General features: G+C 39.9%; 1 protein-coding gene across 11 annotated transcripts in view; it reads right to left on the bottom strand.

The window, feature by feature from the left end:
- Window positions 1-26,068, bottom strand: part of MAP2K5 (mitogen-activated protein kinase kinase 5) — a 184,680-nt gene that overhangs the window by 79,835 nt on the left and 78,777 nt on the right. For all 11 annotated transcript variants that reach the window (XM_044979135.1, XM_044979133.1, XM_044979136.1 and 8 more), the window contains 4 exons: window positions 21,007-21,055; window positions 10,125-10,198; window positions 9,143-9,193; window positions 5,076-5,147 (listed from right to left, as the gene is read on the bottom strand). In XM_044979135.1, coding sequence (XP_044835070.1) covers window positions 5,076-5,147; window positions 9,143-9,193; window positions 10,125-10,198; window positions 21,007-21,055 — 246 coding nt within the window. The remainder of the gene's footprint in view (window positions 1-5,075; window positions 5,148-9,142; window positions 9,194-10,124; window positions 10,199-21,006; window positions 21,056-26,068) is intronic.

A 26,068-nucleotide genomic window follows, 5' to 3' on the forward strand; every position in this document is an offset into this window, starting at 1 on the left:
CAAGCTTCAATTCGCAGTCCTCCCTTCTCTTCTAGCTACTCATGATAAAATTGACCCCTGTGCGAAGGTACCACTTAGATCTTCAAAACAGGGTTTAAGTAGGATTTAAGTGGTGCCGGCCCTCTACACAGGAATGAATTTGACTCATAAGATCAGCTAAGAATCCAGCTCATAATCTCTAAATGTAACCTTAATCACTTCTCCATTGACGATATTCAACTGAACACGCATTTTGAATTCTTAACACAGAGTCCTCCTTGTCAACTCCCTCTCCTTGTTCTGACTAGATACACTCGTGGCTTTGTGTCAGCTTCCTACAGGTAAACATCTCAAAGACAGAAGTGTTTCTCTCACTCAAGAGGAGTATCCTCAAGCAGAACTTCATTCTCTTCTAGCACCCTCCGCAGACTCAGACCTTCTATTTGCCTCTGCTACTTAGAAGCTTGGTATTATCCTTGACCCTAAAGTCTCATCTTTCCACATCTACACCTGCAATCTCCCTGTCACCATCTCTGTTATTTGCCCAAGTACTGTATGCTCAAGAGTCAGTATATAAAATCCCTTACCATTGCCTGAACATTGCATGTTAAGCAATTTTAGTTTATTTATCTGGAAAAACATGCACGTGTGCCTGAAATACATATATGCCGCACATACATGCACTGGATATTTAATGCTCAGTTATGGTGTCCATGTCTTGAGGTACATGCTTAATTACTGAAAACACAGAATAGCCTAATAATCTGCAACATCTCTTAAAACTCCATGTTAACTTGACTGCCACACACAATTCCTAAGTCCGTAAATAAAGTTAAGTCTACTAAATACACAAATAAAAGAAAACAGACACAAATTACTGTAGATGATCAAAGGAACATTCTATTTTATGGGATTGCAAAACAAATTCTTATCATTATTACGGATGTGCAAGAGCATTTCTTTCCAGTACGGGATAACACTGATTTTTTGAAGGTGAGGCTAGAAAGAAAAAGAAAGATAGATAGAAAGGCTGCTTTCGTGAACAAAGAATGGAAGAGAGTTGAGACTGAGAAGGATACAAAGGAAGATGTGAAGTGGGGGGCACACCTTTATAGTATATGGAAAGTCAAATCACCCATGTTCAAATCCCAGCTCTAACACTCACTCACTCTATAGCTTGGACAAATCATTTCACCTTTTGCTGCCTCAGTTTATGATGATAAACAATTAACACTTGTTTTTGTATATACAATATAGGCCCTAATCCACAAACTGGATCTGCTAACATGGGCCGCTGTGCCTGCGTGTTGCCCCAATCAATAGGTTCCATGCTAGTGAATCTGATTACAAGATCAGGATTTATAATTTTAAATTATTCGGGTCAGTGACCTAGTTATTTTACACATCTGTAAGGTGCCTAGCACACTGCTGGCATTACACAATCAAATAATGATGCAAATAAAAAGTGCCCCATCTTTAAAATAGGGTCAATAATACTCACCTATCTCGGAGGAGCATTGGTTGGGTGTTAGTTAAAAGTTTGTACAGTGTCTTGTAAATATTAAGTGAAATATAAGCACTAGGTATTATATGCAGAAAAATTGCTTTAGAAACAAAAACCTCAGCATTTACACATTTCCCTTTAAACTTATTAATTGGTGCATTTAGTGGACTAATATCCTGCAAAGCTCGCCTTCAAGTCTTTTCGCATTGTAACAAAACAAAAAAGCATCTTAAAACAAGAGTGCTCGTTATTAAAAAACAACAAAATGTGTTTTATTTTCATTAGGTAGCACTAATGTTCACTTTCAGACAGTAACCCCTAATTGAAATTGTATTAATTAGTGATTAAAAAGAGCTATTATATCATTCAAACTATCCTCCTCCATGTGCCAGGCACAGTTCTCTGAAACACACTGCTTGCAAACTGCACTTCGACTTAGCCCAAGCTGCCTGGAATTAGGGTGACCAGACCGCAAATGTGAAAAATCGGGACGGGGGTGGGGGTAATAGGAGCCTATATAAGAAAAAGACCCAAAAATCGGGACCGTCCCTATAAAATCGGGACATCTGGTCACCCTGCCTGGAATACATTTTATGACTGAGTTATAAACCCCTGAAAAACATTGTTTATAATGAAAGTGCTGACACAGTCTTCAGTGTAGTGACAGCAATGCCACTGGTTTAAATTGAACTTGCTTTGTCAACCAAAAAGCACTGAAATAAAACTACAGCTAAAAACCTCATGAAAATATACAAACTATTTGCTGTGAAATATCTGAACAGAGGTTTATGGGTAACACACCGAATTAATGCGCCCTTTTACAAGAAAAAAATACAAACTCCAAAGAAATAAGCCAATAATGTTTCCTTTCCCTGTGAGATGTAAACTGCTCTCAACCCCATTTATTTCAATGGCAATTGAGGATGGTCGGCATCTAACAAGATGGGGCTCATCAAGGTTAACTTGTTACTTTGCCTACTCTTTAAACTCAGCCAACAGACTTCTTGGGCAGCGTTCTTAAACTTGAAAAGTAACCAGTTTCCCATTACCCACAGCACTGTAGCAAAGAAATTCAATGTATTTTTGAGGTTTAGAATAAATAAAATTAGAAGATTTTGACAACTGAGTTTAATCATCATACATCAAACAGCTCTCGGTATCTTGGTCCAATACATTATTTCTTGTCAATCAATGTGCACTAACTGCTAGCTTGCGGGCATAAGAGTTTGGATATTTTAAAAAAAAAGACAATTTTAAAGACAATTTTAAAATCCTAGAATAAACTCTAACTGCCCTCTCTGCTTCATCAGCAGGAGCCTGGAATAGTGTACCACCAATCCCCATGTCAATAGACAGAGTTACTTTAATGACAGTGACCTTGCATGGCTCTTTGAGCTTCTTCTTCACCTTTCTTGAGATATTTTTCTAAGCCACTGTCCTTGCTCTCATCATTTAACACATCACTCAAACCACTCCAATAAAACAGCGATCATGTTGAAGAGAGGTCTCAGAGGACCAGATGACATACCAATTAACAAAGAACACAGAGCCAAATTGTTCTGTGCATCTGACACACTGGAGGAGAGAAGAGCAGGTTGAGAAGGCTTGAGGGAAGAGAGTAAATATAGACCCCAAATGTCCCCCTAATATTGGCTGATATGATGTAAAAATCAGTATTACAAAGACAAGCTGTAAATCAGCTTCTAATAATCCTTAACCTGTGATTTTGTGTAAACTAAAATTCAGTATCTAAGGCCTTGTCTACACTGGGACTTTACAGCGCTGAAACTTTCTTGCTCAGGGGTGTGAACCCCCCCGCCCCCCCCCCCCCGAGCGCTGCAAGTTTCAGCGCTGTCAAGTGGCAGTGTAGACAGAGCACCAGCACTGAGAGCTACTCCCCTCGTGGGGGTGGGGTTTTTATGGCGCTGGGAGATCCACAACTACACAGCCACGTTAAAGTGCAGTAACGTTGGTAGTGAAAACATACCGTTAGTCTACTAAGAAATTATTAATATTTTGGTGCTGTTATGAGCTGGGTGAAACCTTGTTATAGGTTGACTTAAACCCCATTGAGAACAGTAGGTGTGAACTAACCCTTCAATTAAGGTAACAGTAAGCATAAGCCCCACCCATGTGAACCTGCTCAGGAGCTTTTGGCTGAGTACTGTTTTGGGTAGAGGGGTGTGTGTGTGTGAGAGAGAGAGAGAACAGGGAATACACACAAACTGAGGTCAGACAGCCTGAAGGAGCAGATGAAAGCAAGATGGTTGACCCTGCAAGAAACCTGGGAAAAGGTTTTTGGGATGAAGATTAGAAGAGTGCTCTTGGTATTGTGAGCAAAAGAAGCTGTTTCCTGCTAACTGATTCCCTCTGTGTACAGAAACACAAGACTTTGTACATTCTTTGTAAATAAACTGAACTACATCAAAGAAATACCTACTCCCAACTGGAACACTCACAGGGCCTGAAACTTTGACTAGTTGCTCAGGTTGAAAAGAGGTAACACTTTTGTCCATGGGCACACATCGTTGTATATCCTTCACAGTCAGCTAATGCACTGGTAAATACACGATGTAGATTATTTATATCAGAACAGAAATGAACCAAAAGTCTACCCTGGTCAAATATGCTTCCGCGGCAGGGATTTAAAGGGCTCTGGGCTCCCCGCTGCAGCAGGCAGCCCAGAGCCCTTTGGATCCCACCTGCGGCTCCGGCGGCCGGGCTGGGGCTGGGATTTAAAGGGCTCAGAGCTCCCGCGGCTGCGGGCAGCCCAGAGCCCTTTGAATCCCACCTGCGGCTCCGGCGGCCGGGCTGGGGCCGGGATTTAAAGGGCTCAGAGCTCTGGCGGCCAGAGCCCCAGGCCCTTTAATTTACCCCTGAGCCCCAGGGGCACCCAGCCACCTCTGCAGCTGAGAGCCCGGGTTGATTTAAAGGCCCTGGGGCTCCCAGCCACAGCCAGTGCACCAGGGCCTTTAAATTTTGAGAGGCCCCACCTCTTCTGGTTGAGGCCACGCCCCCTCAGGACTCCGGCAGTACCGGTAAGTAACTTTCATCGAGCGTACGTGAAAAGTTGATCTTTTGGTGAATACCCAATCACACGGCGAGAAATCCATCCCATCTGGCACAAAGCCACAATTATCAGGCTGTCTGCAAGGAACTCCACTGGGGTTCAAGAATGGTATTTACCCAGCACAGCCTCTGGATCTCCACAGCCCTATGATGGCCCACCCTTAGTGGGCTAGTCTGCACTGGCCTTTTCAGACCTGGTATAGAACAACCCCACCGCCAGTGGCATGCAGGGAGTGTAGAGATGTCCTCCCAACTGCACTCCACATACCCTGATCCCCACTCTCACTACACAGCCCTACCAAAGGGCTTAATTGGTGCATACGGGCTCTCCATACATAGGTGGATTTGACCCACTGAGAACGAATCCATTCTAGATACAGTGAAGAAACTTAGCAGTGGCTAAGCTTATATTTACAAAAGGAACTTTGTTGTATAATAGGGAATGTGTAAAAATAATCTGAATCTTAGATTTAGTTCAGTTCTTTCAATGTGTCTAAAAGAACAAGTATATATGTTTACATACCTCCATGAAGGAAATCCCTAAACTCCATACATCAGAATGAATCCCGTATTGTTCCCCTGAAATTCGTTCAGGCTGAAAGAAAGGAGGGGGAAAAAAAATCTTCTTTAGCCCAGACAAACAAACACGCATATCTCTGGGCAAATAAACTAGCTCAAAATTTTGCAGGAATCTTAAAATTCAATTGGTCTAATCTGGAAAATAATGAAGATACGAGGTTATTCATAAACATGACACACTTTATTTTTACCTGGGTTCTGCAACTAGGCAAGGGGCTCTGTCCTGCTCAGACACGCCATCCTGCATGGCCATGTATCTAGTAAACTTGGCTAATGCATTTGTGCCTGGACTACCTTATTTCGCAAGAAAACCAACAATGTGCGCCTGCACAACAAAGCACCATATCAGGTTCTAAGACTCCATGAATGGAACGGATTTACTTCTAGTCCAGAGGGAGAGGTAAGGTACACCATGAACAAAAATACTGAGTAAAGGAATTGAATAGGGGCGTAGGGGGTTAAAAATTAATGGGACTGAATTAAACCAAGATTACTTTTACAATTAGCAAGCTAATGCTTCAAAAGGGAGTCATGCGCTTAGCAATTTTCTTTTAAAACTCTTCAATTAATATATTAAACAAAAAAGATTTCACTCAAAACTATTAACAGCCCATTTACAGAAATACAAGAACACTGTAAAATGAAACAGCTAGTTTTTATCTGAAAGCTACAATTCAAGCTTTCCAAGGTCAAGTACAGTGTGAAATGCAACAATAAAAGGCTCCATGAGACTTCTCTCCCCGCTGTGCTATTAATTCACCTGTCTAGCCAACTACCTACAAACCACTGGCTGTATTTCTAGTCTCTAATAATCCAGAGACCTTTTCAGAAAACACTCCCAAATTAGTGCCAGTCCAACGTGTTTGGGGATGTTTACTCTGCACTGCTAATCTCAGGTTGAGGGCTTTTATCACAGCATGAATGTTAAGTAAAGGAACACAGAGCTGTCTCTGTTATCTTTATGGATCACCATTTTAAATAGCTTTCCAGAATTACCATGCCAAAAAAGTCAGCTTGTGTCAGACAGAATTCTTAGTTTATACTAGCTACATACTTACATAAAACAAGAATCTTATTACTGTGGCCACCAAGACAATCATTCATAAATACAGTTATTCTAGGACAAGTTTACATGCGAAAGTTTTCTGGTATGATAATGTGGGTTAGGGGTGTAATCTTTTTATGATATTTTTATGCAGGCAAAAGCCATAGCATAGACAAAGTTATTAAACTGGCCAAAAAGTGCTTTAGCCACTATAACCTATTTAGTTCAGGGAACAAGTTATAAGCTAAAGTGGCAAAGGGGACTATTTGCCGGTAGAAGCTCTCTCTACACTAGGAGGATTTGCCAGTATGGCTCCACCAGCATAGCTATACAGGTACACCTTTTCTAGTATGGACTATACCCTAGCCTTCATTTAGCAGCCAAATCAGATACGTAGTTCAATCTGGCCATTTTTAAATTATTTACTTCTTTTTTATAACAGGTAAGGCTTTAAGGTAGTAAAATATCATGTAAGTAACACTGAGGACTCAAAAACACCACCACCACCACGGAAATAGGTGCACAAAATAGTTACATCTGACCATCTACTTTCACATTTCCAAGTGTCACGTAACACTGCTTTGTCTTGCAGTCATATTTTCACACCAAAGCTTCTGTTCTTGCACACTGGCACAAAACACAAGCAATTTTATATTCTCTTTTGGAGACTGATGTATAAATTTGATGACTAGCAACAACTCACTCAAGAAGCAAAGCAATTTTAATACATGATATCCGATCAAATATTTTATAGCTTGACTCTTCTCATTTCCAATTAACAGATGGACGCATCACATTCATCCATAAACAATAAGAAAAAAGTAATTTCTTTAATGTACACCTGGGAAGGAGAACTGTAATCTGGATTTGTTCATTAAACGAAAAATATAATTTAATTATTAGAGCTATTTAAAGCCACTCTAAGAATAAGCGCTGAGTTAGAGAAGTGGAGTCATTTGGAGTTTTTTTTTGTAATCACAGTAATTTCCATTTTTTTAGAGATTGGCGCTGTAGCAATCAGCAGGCCTGGGTATCAAAAGTAATACATTTGATGTGTTTTACATTTTGCCCATACCTAATATTCTGATCACACAGTGTGGTTTAAGGCTTGTTAGGATGGTGACATGATTGTCTCAGAGGCTGAATGATGTGCACTTCTTGGCTAGAAAAACACTTAGCAAATAAATGGACTCCCTGCTTGTTATCTGCTAACAAGGACGTAAGAAAAAAAAATATATAAAAGCAATTAAAGGTCACAGATTTCTCCTCCTCCCTCCCATCTTCTGGAGTTTGAAAGGACAAATGCCAGGCATTTTGTACTACAGTACTGTCTGCAGATTGTCCCTTGCCAAATGCAGGATCCATTTTTCTCATTTATTTTTAGATATGAGCAATGTTTTTTTGCCAAAACTATATTTTAAACACTAGACAAGGACTCCACATTAATTCTACATTCTCATACTCCACAAAATGGGTGAGTGAAACCATTTGTACAAACTTTGGCAAAGACAAATTTGTGGTAGCTTTTGCTGTATTCTCTCAATATTATTTATGCCACCACTTTCTTTATTTAATTTTAAACCTAGGGCTTGGCTACACTTACAAATTTGCAGCGCTGCAGCAGGGTGTGAAAACACACCCTCTGCAGCGCTGCAAATTGCGGCGCTACAAAGCGCCAGTGTAGTCAAAGCCCCAGCGCTGGGAGCCGCGCTCCCAGCGCTGTCCGTTATTCCCCACAGGGAAGTGGAGTACGGACAGCGCTGGGAGAGTTTTCTCCCAGCGCTGGCGCTTTGATTACACTTAGTGCTTCAAAGCGCTGCCGCGGCAGCGCTTTGAAATGCAAGTGTAGCCAAAGCCTCAGTCTTTCCAATGGGACTAGAGTCACTTGCCACTTAACAGGCATGGTAAAATGGTAGAATCCAATCTGTCAAACCTATGACAGAAGTCCCCAGAAAGAGATATAATAAAAGTTTGTTAATCTGATTTAATAGGAATGGAAATATATATATTATTCTGTAGACAGAACATACAAGTAATCTCATCACGGCATGCAAAATTTCTTGGTTAAGTAATAGATGAAACGTACTGATTAAATTGATAAGCATTGCATGAAAGTGACAAACACTAAAACATGCAAGTTAATGGTCTAATGGTATAATACTTTCTGTGTTGTCTAGTATAACAAAACCAACGTATGTCATTGGGGTTAACTAAGGTGGGGGCTTAGCACTTTCCACTTACCAAATTTGCACTTTCAACCTAACACATTTCGCAAACATTTTCAAATTGAACTATGAATAGATCTGATAGAAAGTGTTTTAAGCAAGCCAAGCACTTAAGCACATGTTTAGATTCACTGAAGTCAATGAGACTTAAGCACACGCTTAAATGTTTGCTAAACGGAGGCCTTAGAACAGTGGTTCCCAAACTGTGAGCAACAATGGACCATGGGTGATCTGCCAAGCACATGCTGGCTACCCCTGGAGAGCTAGCTGTTAATATTGTATTGACTCTCCTCTGTTCCAGGCTGTTACACAGCTTTTGAGACAACTATAAATACATTAAAGAAATGTATGTATAAATATCTCCTGTCTGTGTGTTCCATTCTATGCATCCGAAGAAGTGAGCTGCAGCTCACGAAAGCTCATGCTAAAATAAATTTGTTAGTCTTTAAGGTGCCACAAGTACTCCTGTTCTTTTTATTAAAGAAATACTTTCCCAATATTACTTTTCCTTATCAGCAATTGCTGTAGCTGTCACAGAGATGCCGTGTGATCACAAGAAGGAGGGGTGTTAGTCTGTGTGATGGTGAATGGGAGCGGTTTCCATGGGACATACTCTATTAAGATGCAGACAGGAAGAAATCTGAGAAAACCCCCGATTTAAAAATATATCCTATACCATATAGAACAAAGTAGCATACAAAGACTTCTTTTGAAATGTTATTTCTGCATAAATTTACTTACCGCCATATAAGCATTTGTTCCAACATACGTCTTGGCTATAGAATTCACCAGCTATCAGACAAAACAGTCTGTTAGAACAATATAAAGATAATGTGGAAATAAAATGGGCAATTATTCCTCATTTAACCTACAATAATCATTTCTATAAATCAACTAAAATTATGTAAAAGGGAACAAATTTATCTACAAAGGCATTAAAAATGATTAAATCTGTCTTTTCTTTTGAATGGGAGTTCCAATTTAAAACAAGCACTGCGTTACAGTTTATAGCAGATAACCTTAAACAATTCCGTTAAACAGGATGCTTATAGCTTTAGTACCCCCAAACTAGTCTGATATAAAAAGTCAATTTGAAGTAGGATTGAACACACTCATTTTTCAGTCAGCTGGCTCAAGATGTGAATAAAGCCACATTCATTACTAGAACGCAATGAGTACTAAATACGCTGGAGGGACAACAGACTTTGACAACTTATAATACAACGCTGACCTTCTCTTTGGTCCTCATGTTTGGCGGAGAGAAAAGGTGGCTGCAATTCAAATCAACATCACAGCAAGCTCATGGGTCACTATCACTGAGGTTCTCCAGGGAGGCCCAAAATGGAAATTAATTAAAATTTGTGCTGCACATTGTAAAGGCCCACCACTATTGTTGCTACCAATATTAATTTTTATTGTGGGCCAGTTGGGCTCCCCAGACACATCTCCCACTCTGCCCTCCCTTTTGTCTGGCCAAAACGCTTTCATATCGAAGCTGCATATCAATGAAGTTTGCTATTCGTAAGTAGTAATTACAATATCAGCAGTTTTTACTGTCATTAAACAATGAACAATCATATTCTGATGAAGGAAAGTCGCTTGGAGATTACAAATGAATAACACTCTCCCAGCAGAGGAGAGTTTGCTGCGGGCCTGTTTGTCTTGTAGCCAGGTGATTTCTATTTTAGAAAAAAGAATAGGCAAATAGCTAAGGGGGGGATACCTGTGTGCTAACCCCAAAGTCGCACAGCTTCACCTGTCCTCGTGTGTTCACCAACATATTAGAGGGTTTCACATCTGTCAAAGAGGGACAAAAGAGGGCTTTCAAATAAATTATTCTGTGTATGCAATTCTGATATAAAGATATATATGCATCTAGTCATGTCAGGTTTTTAATAGCAGACATTTTAAATTCAATCTCTTTGAGCTGTAACACTCTAGCATTGCACTACTTCCTCACCGAGGTTGGATTCCAATAATTTAAACCTACATTCTAGTCTAACCCTCTTATAAACCCTATATTGATCTTGTAATCGTCTCTCTTCAACTGCTTGGATTTCAAGTAGTGGTAACAAGATTTAAAAAAAAAAAAATTATTATACACACACACTCTATATTATTGCATACACATACATATTATACACCCCCCACACACATAACACGGGCATACACACACACACAAACAAAAATATACACACATCAAATACTCTAGCAGATCCAAACAAGGTGGACCTAAGTGCCTGCACAGAGCCCTGTTGAAGTCAACGTGACTCTACCTACATGGCTCCTATGACAGGACTGGTGCACTCCTCCCATGATCTCAGTGCTGTCACATAAATGAACTCCCACAATCCTATCAAAATGGACTGCTAATCCCACTCTAACAAATAAACACACCAATGAACATCATAAAATAAGATCCCCTCAGTGCAGAGATTATAAAGTTGACAGTCTGTGACACGAAATAGAAGTGGCAAGATCATACTGTACATTCTACCAGTAGATAGACTTCTAATTGTTTCCTGTAACTGATCAAATGTAGTGCAGATCTTTCCATTCCAGGGATGCTGGCCAGAATACATGATAAATGGCTTGATGCAGCTCTGACCAAAAACTTGCACAGATTAAAGTATGGTGGATGTGTGTAATGACTGCTTTCTTATGGCATTATGAATTGAAAGTAATAGCTTGCGTCTTTGCCTTCTTTAAAAGTGAACGGTAGTTGGGTGCAGATGGATGAAAACCAACTACGAGAGAACCTAATTTTGTTTATCATTAACTTTGGCTTTGTTTAACAGATGTTTTCTGGGTATCACAGTAGCTTGCTTAATTTGTCTTTGTAATGTAAAGTATATAACTTCAATTAACAAGCTGATTAAATGCTCTGATGTTTGGGGCAAAAAGAAAGCTATTTTTTTTAAAAGGGTGGGCAGTCGGAGGAGCCTCAGTGCTCTTTCAACCAACATTTTAAAATACATTTTTTTCTAATACAAATTTTGGGAAGACTCAAGTATTGTCTGTTTGTAGCAATCTATTAAACTGTATACAACTCTCTACTGCTGGGTGACCATTCTCAATGTAACTAGACCTGGAGTGTCACCAGCATGTCTCCATTATGAACGTGTAAGAAGAACAGTACAGCAGCCATAGGCTGCACAATAATCCTATTCATTATGTTTAATTGTCTTCTGAAAATATGTCAGCAGATACATCTACCTAGTTATTACGTCTGCATTGCATTCTAATGAGCTAAACAGCAGGTACAATTAAATATGCAAAATATGCTGACAGTTTGCATTACAAATTAATCTGTTTACAGCAGGAATGCATTTAAAGGAAGATTGCAGTGAAACATGAAGTCCCTACATCTAATTACAGAGCAAAGTCAATGGCTCCAAAACAGTTGTAGATATTTTAAAAAGGATAATTAACAATCAAACAAGCACAATAACTATCTTAACAAGGTCAGACTGTATTCTTGGGAGAGGTCCCTAGTTCAGAGTCTGTGACAACATGGTGTAAAGATGATTGTAACTGGCCAGCCAGCCACCTGCTAATGATGCACCTTACGTTCACAATACTCCTCTCCCCACTTTCCTCATATTTGACACCTGCACAATACAACCTGAGAGAAGGGTCAGAGGGCAGCAGCTGGGAGGATGTGTGACATACATAAGAGTCATGCTGGGGAAGTGTAGTCCACATGATTATGTGAGGATCCTAGAGTTCTGGAGGCTCTCAGGCCATTAGTCTCAATCTACCCGCATATTTTTACCAAATGCAGTACAATGACTGGATCTGTAATACAACAGTGGTTTAACAATGGCAACATTCATGTATTTTATACACAGAGAGCCAAACCTTTAGTCCCTCCAGTATCACTGGCAAAGTTCCCATTGATTTCAACAGGACTAGGCTTTGGCTCTTAGATTGAACTTCAGCTTAGTCAGGAGAAGGAAGTCAGCGGCTTTCCCCACCCTTGCTGCATTCACAGCATCTAGCTGTTTTGCAAGGCACCTAAAAACGCTGCCCTTCGCTATTCTGAATTACAGGAGCCTCTTCCAGGCATTAGGCTTATACCTGGGAAGGAGGCAGAACACAGCAGCTCTCTCTGAGAAACCTGTCCCACAGTGTGAGGGAAATACGTTTAGGATGGTATCCATACAGCTACATTCTTCTTCAATAAAATTATTACTAAGGGCTTGACTGTAGATGTGCCATGAGCCCACAATAAGGGACAATGCGTTGTTACGCTGCCCCAGGAGCAGACCTGGGGGTGACTGTGACTCCGAGTCATATTCTTTTTCCCTCCCAGTTCCCCTTACTACTCCCTCTCCAGAGCAAATTGTGCTGGGTCTATAACCAGTGCAACACACGTCGTCCAGTGCACCAGTGCTGGCCAGCCCATTGGAGAGCCAAAGCCAAGGTCCCACCCAGTCCACACCGTGTTTCATTCATCTGCGTGAGTGGAGGATGTAGGGTTCTGGACAGTCCATTTCCACCTTCCATGCTGCTATCTGTGATGTGGCCCTACAGAATGTTAAATATTAACAGCTCTAATTAAGTGCTTGATCCTGAAATCCTTCTGCAGGTAAAACTCATCTGCTTGTCATTAATATTACTGTTTAGAAGTTGAAGAATTTAAACAATAGCCAAAAGGGCTCCTAAGAAGATAAGAACGGCCATACTGGGTCAGACTAAAGGTCCATCTAGTCCCGTGTCCTGTCTTCTGACAGTGGCCGATGCCAGATGCCCCAGAGGGAATGAACAGAACAAGTAATCATCAAGTGATCCATCCCCTGTCACCCATTCCCACCTTCTGGCAAACAGAGGCTAGGGACCTCATCCCTGCCCATCCTGGCTAACAGCCATTGATGGCCCTATCCTCCATGAACTTATCTAGCTCTTTTTTGAATCCTGTTACAGTCCCATCACTAGTGCTTGCTTACTACATATGATTTGTACAGAGCATCATTATGGAGGATGAAGATGTTCTATTTATGATGTAGCTGCCTAAGCTGTTTCACCTTTCTGTAGACAAATGGAACACATGTGCTCTTACTTACCAGTTACTAGAACTGTCAGAGGGTCAGGAATCTGAATACTGAACATTTAGTCATCTTATTCCAAAGTAAACAGAAATATAATTACTCTGAATAAAATGGACCTGTAAAAAATAGTATCTTGACTTTTATTGCCTTTGACAAATACAATACTCTAAAATGCAAGAAAGACGAGCAGTGCAAAAACACCATTTTAGCTATGGACAGCTCTGAGTACATTACTTATAACAACAATGAAGCAGATGAAACAACTAAAATATTCTCTGTGCTGAGCTTATCAGCCTACTTCCTTCAGAGGCAACTGTTTTTCCTAAACTTGAGGGGCATGAGAGTGCATATTTATACTTGATATATCTGTTAGGCATCGGTGTACATGGTGATAGAGCCATTTAATGTATCTAAGCTAGAAAAAAAACTGCATATGATCCAATGCGCACATGATCCTAAACTAGGTAGCAGCCTCTATTCTACAAGCCTTGCTGGTTTCTTTGGCAATGTCGAGTCAAAATTCATGTAACTGCTGGATGATGTAATCTGTCATTATGCATATTGTTAGTGCTATTGCACTAGTGACTGGCACTGGCGACCAGCATTTAGGGTTTGGTGTTATTCAGTTTCCAAATGTAGGTAAGTAACTGAACACGTTTATTTTAATACCTGTTACAATAACTGTACATACCGCCTGGAAAGGGTGAGCTCTGGAGTCAAGATACACCTTGCCCCTGGAGACTGGGTATACACGCAGTCACTCTAGGCTCACATACCCAGAAAGTGGAAGACTAAGTTCAGATCTAAACTTGTAAAGTTAGATTTTACTGCCCAATTTATTTACACGTGTGCTATTTGCTAAAATGTTGCACCATTAGATGTAACCAGCAGAATTCAACTTATGAAAGTTCTACAACACTGCTCCCCTGGAAACGGCAAAAAAAGGCTCACTTGTAGATCTGAGCAATTGTGTGCACAGAGCAATGAGGTTCCTGCTAAAATGTTACCTCTGATAGGTGGAGGTAAACATGGGTGACAAAAGGCCACTGGGCCTAGCAAACTTGATGTATCCTAAAGGATCTTCTTCTGCAAAGGCTCAAAACCAGGAGAGGCTGGGGGTGGGGGGAGACAGGGATTGGAAAATAGTGCTTGATGGCACGCAGATGTCTCAGTTATCTGCTGCAGCCATTGTACCATTCCACAAAAGAACAAGAGAATTCAGTGAAAGTCTCCATCACTGCAATACATTTCACACCCAGGATGGGTTTTGTGCTTTAGTCCAAAGTCTTGTGGCAACAGATATAAAGCAGCTTAGTGTATCGTCGCCGACAGCCTTAGCATTTATACAGAGCCTTTCACCCAATGAACTCAAGGCTTTTAAATGACAAATTAATTTAACTTTATCCTGGTAAGATACATATTATGCCCACTGGATCTACTGGTAAACCGAGGCACAAGCAAGTTAAGAAACTTGTCCACACTCACTCTTAGTCACTAGAAGAGTCAGAAACAAAACCCAGGAAACCTAATTCCTAGTCTCCTCTTTTTACCACTAGAGCATTCTGGGTAAGATTTTCAAATGGACTTAAGTCCCATTTTCAAAAGTGGCTAAATCACATAGGCACCGCTGAAAATTTTATCTAATGTATCCAGAATAAGGATTTGGAATGAGTGCTCAAATTGGAAGGTCTTGCTCACCTTCTAGATAACATCATAATACTACAGTAGAAGGGATATAGCAATCAGACATGTATGTTGTTTGTACAGATAAAACCACATGCATGAAATATATATACACAAAAACATACTCATGTAATATTTTACTGCGTGCACTCCTCCTTAATGAGCATGCTTTACCAGAGAAAAGAAGAAATACCATTTGGATATAATGTATATTCTCTGTACTTTATTCTTGAACTTAATGGACTTGGCTTCCTCTTTCTGCAAACTTTGACTTTGTGCAAAATTAGACCAGTTTGATTGCTAATTCTATGCTAAATCTAAGTTCATTTCTCATTACCCTTCCATTTCTATTCTTTATCCTGAGGGGAAGAGAGAGCAGTTAGCACTGGGCCATTCTCACATCTTCCAAAGAAGTGGTATAGGTGTTAATCTTTTGTTTATGTTTGATGTGGGTAATGACGACTATGACTACAGCATTAGGTTTATTAATATGCAAACTACCACCTCATTAACCACAAGGTTTGGTTTGAAGTTAAGCTGCAATATTTGCTGAAATGTCTGATCTGGAATAAAAGACTTGCTCATTATTTATTTCCTTTGCTTTTATCCATGCTCTAGTCAGAAACTGCCATGTTTGCTGCACTGTATTATACATCTTTTTTTCATGAGGACCACTTCTTCACCTGGATTATCACCACTGTGGAATTTTTTGACTCCTTAGTCCATAAGAGTCTTCTATGTGATACATTTTATGCATGATAGCAAAGAAGTCAAGGTTAAATTTTCTTCCATTTGCCTAATGCATTAAATCCTATATATAGCTACTCATGACTAGTGAGAAATAAATATGTATTCTGATTTGCACTTCATTACTCTGTATCCATCTACACAGATATAGGATGTGGATGCATGCATGCCCACTTGCCCATACGTGTTTATTTACAATCAAAGTCCCTTGAGGGAACACTGCTGGACTCTGTCATGTTACTTAGTGTCCATCTGATGTTTTATAGCTTATGTATATATATGTTTTCAGTTTGAGCAAGCTAGGAACAGATCAAGCCCAGCAAAATCTGAAGTGAGAAAAAGGATGAGTTTGTGTGTTTCTCTTTGGACCAGATGTAGCTCATGCATTCCAGAAAGCACCAAGGCACTTTCCATTCCAAGTAACCTATCAAGGCGTAACCAATATTCAGTACACCTTTTAATCAAGCCAATGAAAGTTATGGAAGATGATGTTGGAGAAGTCACAGTTAACTGGGCAGGAAAAAAAATCTAATTCAGCTTCTAAACTCAAAGCAGAAGATATTACATAAGGCATAAAATATTACATTTACAGTGTCTGTGCTTGACTACGAATATTATTGGTTATCTGAAAGACCACCCATAATTCTTTAGGCAGACAACTCATTTTAAAATGAGTGTTTAAAATAATATTTTGCTCTATTTCACCAGTGAAGAGGCTAAGCAATGGCTTCTCACACTAACTTCATGAATTGGCCATTATGGGAACGGTTCTAATGTAAGTGAACTGGCATTGTTTTGTACATTGGGAATATGATATCGAGTTTTTCATTTGTATATAGCAGCTTTTGCATCTGTTCCATTTGTTCTTTGCTCTTGAAGGAAGATAAACTGTTAATTCCATGCTTTTGAGGAAACTCAGAATGAAGGGTAACAAAGAGTTGACAGTTTTTCAAAGGGACACTATTAAGGGCCCAAAAGCAAGCTATTCCGCTGGGTAGGAAAGATAGAAAAAGTGGCAAAAGACCACCTTGGCTTAACCATGAGATCTTGCATGATCTAAAAAATAAAAAGGAGTCATAAAAAATAGAAACGAGGACAGATTACAAAGGATGAATATAGGCAAACAACACAGGAATGCAGAGGCAAGATTAGAAAGGCACAAAATGAGCTCAAACTAGCTACAGGAATAAAGAGAAACAAGACAACTTTTTATCAATACGTTAGAACCAAGAGGAAGCCCAAGGACAGGGTAGGCTCAGTGAGGAGGGAGAAACAGTAACAGGAAACTTGGAAATGGCAGAGATGCTTAATGACTTCTTTGTTTCAGTCTTCACAGAGAAGTCTGAAGGAATGCCTAACGTGAATGCTAATGGGAAGAGGGTAGGTTTAGAAGATAAAATAAAAAAGAACAAGTTAAAAATCATTTAGAAAAGTTAGATGCCTGCAAGTCACCAGGGCCTGATGAAATGCATCCTAGAATACTCAAGGAGCTAATAGAGGAGGTATCTGAGCCTCTAGCTATTATCTTTGGAAAATCATGAGGGACAGAAGAGATTCCAGAAGACTGGAAAAGGGCAAATATAGTGCCCATCTATAAAAAGGGAAATAAAAACAACCCAGGAAACTACAGACCAGTTAGTTTAACTTCTGTGTCAGGGAAGATAATGGAGCAAGTAATTAAGGGAATCATCTGCAAACACTTGGAAGGTGGTAAAGTGATAGGGAATAGCCAACATGGATTTGTAAAGAACAAATCATGTCAAACCAATCTGATAGCTTTCTGTGATAGGATAACGAGTCTTGCGGATAAGAGAGAAGTGGTGGATACGGTATATCTAGACTTTAGTAAGGCATTTGATACGGTCTTGCACGATATTCTTATCAATAAACTAGGCAAATACAACTTAGATGGGGCTACTATAAGGGGGTGCATAACTGGCTGGATAACCGTACTCAGAGAGTAGTTATTAATGGTTCCCAATCCTGCTGAAAAAGGTATAACAAGGGGGGGTTCCGTACGGGTCTGTTTTGGGACTGGCTCTGTTCAATATCTTCATCAATGACTTAGATATTGACATAAAGAGTACACTTATTAAGTTTGCAGATGATACCTAACTGGGAGGGATTGCAACTGCTTTGGAGGAAAGGGTCATAATTCAAAATGATCTGGACAAATTGGAAAAATGGTCTGAGGTAAACAGGATGAAGTTTAATAAAGACAAATGCAAAGTGCTCCACTTAGGCAGGAACAATCAGTTTCACACATACAGAACGGGACAAGACTGTCTAGGAAGGAGTATGGCAGAAAGGGATCTAGGGGTTATAGTGGACCACAAGCTAAATATGAGTCAACAGTGTGACGCTGTTGCAAAAAAAGCAAACATGATTCTGGGATGCTGTGATGAAGTGGGGCTGTTCTTAACGTTTCCTCTGAATACTGTGTGGGTCCCTCAGTTTCTGGCCGACACGCTGTCTCCTGGCAACTAATGGCCCAGGCCCTTCCCCCCTGCAAGGGGATGCTAAAGGTGGGGAGAACAAAGGTCAGGTGACCTCCTGGCCTGGGGAAAAAAAGGCCAGAGAGGAGGGGCTGGAGGGGGTTTCAGTTTGGAGCTGGCTGGGGACGTGGTGTGAATGCAGACGTGGGTATCTGGCTCGCTGCCCCCCAGGATGGACCCAGCTGAGGGGTCCCGTTCTCTGTACCTACAAGCTCTGTTTTAGACCATGCTCCTGTCAATCTAATAAACCTCTGTTTTACTGGCTGGCTAAGAGTCACATCTGACTGCGAAGTAGGGGTATGTGCATGACCCTCTGGCTTCCCCAGGACCCCGCCTGCGTGGACTCGCTGTGGGAAGCGCACGAGGGGCAGAGGGGCTGAGGGGGAGAGGATGCTGAATGCTCCAAGGAGAGACCCAGGGAGGTGAAGCCGTGTGAGCTTCTTGCCCTGAAGACAGTCTGTTCCAAGGGAGAGGAGGCTCCCCAAAGTCCTGATTGGCTTTGTGGTGAGCAGTTCCAGAGCATCGCCCGGGGACTCCGTGACAGATGCATTAAGAGGTGAGTTGTGAGCAAGACACGAGAAGTCGTTCTTCCGCTCTACTCTGCGCTGGTTAGGCCTCAACTGGAGTATTGTGTCCAGTTCTGGGCACCGCATTTCAAGAAAGATGTAGAGAAACTGGAAGGGTCCAGAAAAGAGCAACAAGAATGATTAAAGGTCTAGAGAACATGACCTATGAAGGAAGGCTGAAAGAATTGGGTTTGTTTAGTTTGGAAAAGAGAAGACTGAGAGGGGACATGATAGCAGTTTTCAGGTATCTAAAAGGGTGTCATGAGGAGGAGGGAGAAAACTTGTTCATCTTAGCCTCTAAGGATAGAACAAGAAGCAATGGCCTTAAACTGCAGCAAGGGAGGTTTAGGTTGGACATTAGGAAAAAGTTCCTAACTGTCAGGGTGGTTAAACACTGGAATAAATTGCCTAGGGAGGTTGTGGAATCTCCATCTCTGGAGATATTTAAGAGTAGGTTAGATAAATGTCTATCAGGGATGGTCTAGACAGTATTTGGTCCTGCCATGAGGGCAGGGGATTGGACTCGATGACCTCTAGAGGTCCCTTCCAGTCCCATTTGTAAATAACTATCCATATCTAAACCATCCTTAGTAAATTTTATCAAATGTAAACATCACAATGAAAGCCTCATTTCCTCCAGGAAGAGGACAAGAAAATTATAAAATGGCCAATGTGAATGATAGCTCTTACAAATTAATAGCAGGATTTTCAAAGGAGCTTAAGGGTGTTAGGTGCCCAACACCCTCAGGCACTTTTGAAAATCCCAACCTCTCTCTTTTTCCACCTGTAGGTACTTTTCCACCTGTAGCTAATAAAATACATATTCCTCTGTTCTCCCAACAGCATACTATTAACATCCTCACACACAAAAATGTTGCTGATAAAGCAGCACCCTTTTGCAGGTATAGCACAGAAAAAACATTAACTGAGAAGTTAGGATTGCAAATCTGATTAACAACAATAAGAGCTGAAAATTCACAAATTCTAAGAACCGGGCTGGAATTTTATTATTATTTCTATTGCACCTCAAAGCCAGGGTTCCATTTGCTAGGCACATACAAACATATCAGCAAAGAGACTGGCCCTGCCCAAAAGAGTTTACAATGTAAATTCAAAGTTCCTGTTTAAAGCAGAAGCTGAATTTAGACTACTCATTTCTCCCTGAGTTGATACTTTCTCTTATCCTCCTTTTAATCACAAATAATGTCTGCTACTGTACCCTCCAACTGTGCACCAGGACTGAGTGAGCAGATGGGTTAAATTAAGCAGTATTGTTAGTAACATTAAGATCTGTAGCTGTTATTTTCAGACACTTTGGTACCATTATAAATGCAAAGTTTTCTTCTTGTTTGCCAAAATACTTACTTAACCCTTTCCTTGTTCTCTAACAGGTATATCCTCAGCATCTGCCATAGTTTGGCAAGTGTTTTTGAAAGAGCTGGTACATATGGATCAATTTAGCCATAACTATATTAAGAAAATCTAAAAGTCACAAATAGGTGAAAATTTAAGAGAAGTCAAAAAATTAACTTGAGGAATGAGGATAGGGCTTTATACTGAGAATAGTTTCAACTTTGCTTACGTAGATTTAAAAAGTTACACTTCTTTGTCTTTCAAAATAGTAGTGTAGGGGTAATGAGCCAAATATTTATGTGCCTAAAGATACAGGTGAGTACCTAGTTGGATTATTAAAAGTGCCTATTTAGGTTAGGCATCCAAATCCTATTGAATTCAATGGGAGTTAGGTGCCTAACTTGCTTAGGCACTTCTGAAAATCCCATTAGGCATCTATCTGCATCTTTAGGCACCTAAATACTTTGGAAAATCTGGTTGTCTGTCTACTTTTTTGTTTGGGTGGGGGAGGAACAGAAAAGAGGCAGGCAATAAAAATCCATAACCAGAGAATGTGAAAGGCTATCGAGTAAAATTAATCCCTGGCAGAACTCCACTGATGTCAGCAGCATCACAGGGCTTGGTGTGGCCCCCTGTCTTTCTGAAAAGCTGCACTGAACCAGAAAGTGTGATATTCACTTAGAAAACAAAAGAACAAATCTGTCACTCACCTCTGTGTAAAATCTTTAAACTCCATAAATAGGTAAGGCCTTTAACAACCTGCAAACAAGAGAAATAATACATAATACAATTTTCTAATAGGGAACTGTACGCATTTCAGTTGGATTTTATTCTTAAGGATTTGGGTTGCAAGTGCAAGAAGCAAGACTGAAAAATAGGTCTATTCCAGTTTACCCCATGTTTTGATGGTTGTCTTAGCTGCATTGTCCAGAAGTCATCCTGAAGATCAAGTCCAACTTTATCTCTTGGTTTATTAAGAATACTTTCATTAATTCCCGAGTGTTGTTAATTTCACATGAAGGAGTTCATTACAGTTTTAGCTGAAATAAGTATGAGTAATGTCTAAAATAGACAGCTTAGTCTTCAGAGAATATATTTAGGGGCCAAATTTGGCCCAGATAGCAAATGTAGATCTTTCCCCAACTCTTTAAATCAAGTTCTGTTTGTTTGTTTTAAAGTAAGAGGATGGAAATTTTCTTCATACAACTATTCTAAGCAGAGGACTGAATGCATGCCCTGACTGTGGATTTAACCCACTTGAAATAGTATTCCTGTTAGGCCAATTATCTCTCTATTTCTCTTAAAGTAATATCCAGCATTTTTTACTGTAAAAATGCCATTTTCAGGCCTATGCATTTCCAAAGTTGCTCCAGTTATTTTAAGGAGATATCGGTGGTTCAAACTATTAACAATACATCATCAACAAATAGGCTTATTTTCTGTTCATTTGTCCCCACTCCTATAGCATGGCATTGGTTAAAGTTTATTGAGCAAAAGCCTATATGTAAATGGCATTAAAATGGTGGTAGAGTATGTAGCCTTGCTTTGTCTTTCTTTTTAAATTAAAGTTGTTGGCACACGCCATTAACATTCTCAGTGTTGAGGGTCTATAATATAAACTTCATATCAGTTTTAGAAATTAGAATCAAATCCTCTCAAAATGAAAACCTGCTGTGGAAGACCCTGTGCAAGGGCTCAGTCTTGCAAGGTGGTGAGTAGGGCTGAGTTTGATTTGAACCCAAACACATTTTTTCAATATTTTTGTCAAATCAGAAAAGTAAAAAAATAAATGAAAAACCCTGAGCCAACTCAAAACCTTTTGGTTGACTTGAAGCAATCTCCCCCCAGTTTTTCAGTTCAGGTCTACTGACACATTTTCTGAGATCTGACATGGGTTTCAATCAACATTCCATAGGGCATTGTGCATACATTAAGTCTACATTCCTCAAACTAACACCTCAGGATGCTTCCATACATGGAATTATTTACATATGTTTATTTCAAATGTAGCAGCAAGATAACCATTAGATCTGAGATGCACCAAGCATTACCATTTATTTTCCATCCTCTTTATTTCTTTCCTAGGATTACATTCAGAATAGTCTATGACTATACAGGCTGTTCAGTCAACTGCACAGGAACGCAATGCTGTACTACAGGTTACTTAGAAATAGGCTCTTCTCTCTAGATTTTGTAAAGCTATCCCAATAAACAACCAAGTAATTAACACCCCCCCAAATAATGTAACTTCTTGCCTTCTGCCACACCAAGGTTTTTTCCTGATCTGCTTTTTCCAGCAGCCCGAGATCTATAAGATCATCTAATAAACCTGATTCTATTTTTGCACACTTTTCTTCTCCAGAACATTTCTGCTGTGTCAGCCAATTATTTTATTGCAAAAATTTTCCTACAAAATTTGCTGTCTATAATGACTTGCCACTCATTTTCCTGACTGAGGTAGGTATTTTTGTCCAGTACTTTCCTGAACAACAGGCCATTTTAGATGGATTGGAAAGTGACAGGTGTTCTTCATGCAGAACAATGAAAATTCTTTTTGGCCATTAAGGAGGTTGAAATAAAATTAAATTGTTTCCGTTAAAGTGAATGACTCGGAAACTTTACAAAAGTCAAAATTGTTATATGGCATGTAAAGGCATAAGATTATATTAATTTTCAGTCTTCCTATTGGATTAGAAGATTGTTCTGAAATCTCATTCATTCAGTAAGCAAAATAATGCAAGTGGAACCTGAGCCTCTTTTGTATACTGAATAATGATTTTGGATCTCTACTAAATTGCTCTAGATGGCACTTTCAGAGTGCTAAACTTGCATCCCTAGTACCAAGTGCCTCATGGCCTCAGATGGTAATTACCCATCACAAAGAGCCTTAATCATAGTCCATATCTCCCCCTCAGTGTGGCCTTGCTCACTTTAGCCTTTCAAAAAGCAAAACAGTAGAATTCTATTTACACATTGTTTCAAAAATTGCCAGAATTATAGCAATACTAAAAAAATAAGGAATGGTATTTCAGCCATTTTCCCACGTCCCCAACAAATATAGTTTTGGATACAGTAAGCTATTCTCTTCATTAAACATATATTCAGACAATTTAAAATCTTTAAAAAGATTTTAAAGAAGTTCTGTAACGAATTTTGAACATTTATCATGTACAGGAATAAAGCAAACATTTGCTAGGGAAAAAAATCAACAGTTGAGAGTTATTATACATCTCTTTATTAAGGTACACACACCACATAAGTGGTTATAAAAAGCTTGCTATTAAACAAACTATCGCATTCAGATTATCTGTGCAACAGAGTACATGAAAATTCAAGGAGTTTTTGTTATGTTACCTATATTTTAAAGCTACAGAATAAAGAAAATGAGCATAAATTATTGTCATTCACTGAAACACTAAAACATACATTTAAAGAGATGCCATTTTCCTATTAAGGATGGACATTTTGGTATTAAGCATTATTCTAAAAAGATGCCAGCATAAAGTATCTTTTGATTGAACATCTAGGAGGTATTATTGGCATTCAGTAAAGTAGGTTTTGCAACAATGACTTGACAAAGCCTTGACACAAAAAGTACTTCTACCTGCTGTCAATCACTCACTCTCTTGACAGTTCAAGTGCACATCCTTTCAGGGAGAACTTCAATCAACATTAGCACTAAAAATACAGTGCACAATGTCACTAATTCAGAAATGGAGGTGGAAATAAATGTGTGAAGTGGCAAGCAAAGGTAGAACAGTATCAGCCACAGAGATGCCTGAAAGCATACACACTGTAGTAGAAAATTGTTTAGCAAGATGGAGTACAGCCTGCCTCTTTCAGGGTTCTCAAATTTTCCTTTTCCTTTTCCCATGGAAAAACCACTAGCCATTCACTGAATAAAGTGAATAATACAGTAAACAGAAAAAGGTTCCCCTTCTCATCAAGGCTGCACTGGGCAGAATGATCTAGAATTTTGTGATGGAATCAAAGACAGCTCTCTCCTCCCGAGGCTCACTTCTGGCAGCTTCCTCCATTCTCTCTCACTGCTTTCCTTCGACTAAACACCCTCTGTCTTCTCTATGAGTCAGCTCTCTTTCGTTGAGTCTTTATTCAGATTCCTCCCACTACCCTGCCCTTTCTCCACCACTCTCTCATCCTTATTGTATCTTATTACATCCATGGTAAATAACTAATACTGAAAAAAAAGCCCAGTATCTGACAAGGCAGAACTTCTCTAGGAAAGAAAAGAATGGATAATGGACTCTTGCAGGATCAACTTGAATCAAAAAAGCCTTGTGCGCCTCACATCTCCCTGAACAGTGTAACATGATGTTTGGATGGCTGGGCAGGAGTAACAAAAAAAACAAACTGTAGATGCTATACAGAACAGTGTCAATAATATTTTTACTTAAACTGTATATAAGTGCAAGGGTTTGGTGCCCAGTCTTCTTCCCAGTGGACAAGTGTCCACACCAGAAAAGGTACCATTGCAACTGGCCTCAACAGGTAATATTTGGCAGTCTCAGCAGACTATTCTCTCAACAGTAGAGATGATCATGCCAAGTCAGGGATTAGTCACATTGGTAGGAGATAGTATGTGTAAGACTACACAGTTGCTACCCTAATGCACCTCTTTTATGGATACCTACTAAGTATTTCTACCAAGTACATCACTGTGATATCTGTGACCCTTACAAGAAAATAAGGTCCTATCCCTTCCCTTCTTACTCTGGCTGTGGATAGCACCTTTGACCGTTGGACCGCAGGTGCCATGGAAGGTCCTGGTTGCCAAGGGAGAATCCCACAAGTAGCTCAGCAGATTAAGACATGCAGTTGAATGTGATTCACTGTTCAATAGAGCGAGCAGAGCACAGAGGTAACATATTCTTTTCTAATGGTGTTGCTTGGCAGACAGGCTATTGTGTCCTAGACTAGTTGGAGTTATTTCCAGGTGTATGGTGTATATAAGGCATTAGTTTCCAGGGCTGGCTGTCTGGCACCTTTCCTGGACACTAAATTCACACATTTTTTTAACAGAATAAATGAATGTCCCATCATGGCAGGAGTGGTACAGCAAAACCCAAGCCTCAGGGCTTGTCTATGCTTAAAATGCTACAGCGACACAGCCACGCCACTGCAGCTGTGCCACTGCAGTGCTTCAGTGTAGACATGACCTATGCCGACGGGAGGGATTTTCCCATCGGCAGAGAGAATCCACCTCCCCAAGAGGCAGTAACTACGTCAATGGAAGAATTGTTCCATTGACCCAGCTCTGTCTACCCGGAGACTTAAGTCAGCTTAACTACACCACTCGTGGGTGTGGATTTTTCATACCTCTGACTGATGTAGTTAAACCATCTTAATTTTGTAGGGTAAACCAGGCCTTAGTCTTGACTGATGCAGTAAAGATCTACATACTGTATTGGGTGCTCCTGGGAAGGTTTTACTTAGGAGGAATCATTTACTAATTTTAATTAACTGAAGTGCACATCATGCACATTTTTTGCAGACTCTACAGCCTACTGAAGTTGTACAGCTCTCAGGACTATAAAGGATAAACGGCCATGTGCATATGGAAGATAGGAAGAAGATTTATAGATTCAAAAACAGCTCATGCTTCTCTCAGTACAAGAGTCTTAGATTTTGTCTAAGTAAAATATATAATCTTGGGACATTTGTGTATTTTCCTGTCCCAATCTCTAGCCTTTGCTTTTCCTTTCCCTCTCATTACATGGACAGGGATGTAAATACCAGGCTAGCAATCCCTGG

Source organism: Mauremys mutica, chromosome 11, assembly GCF_020497125.1.
Source record: "Mauremys mutica isolate MM-2020 ecotype Southern chromosome 11, ASM2049712v1, whole genome shotgun sequence".
In the NCBI taxonomy this organism is placed as follows: domain Eukaryota; kingdom Metazoa; phylum Chordata; order Testudines; family Geoemydidae; genus Mauremys; species Mauremys mutica.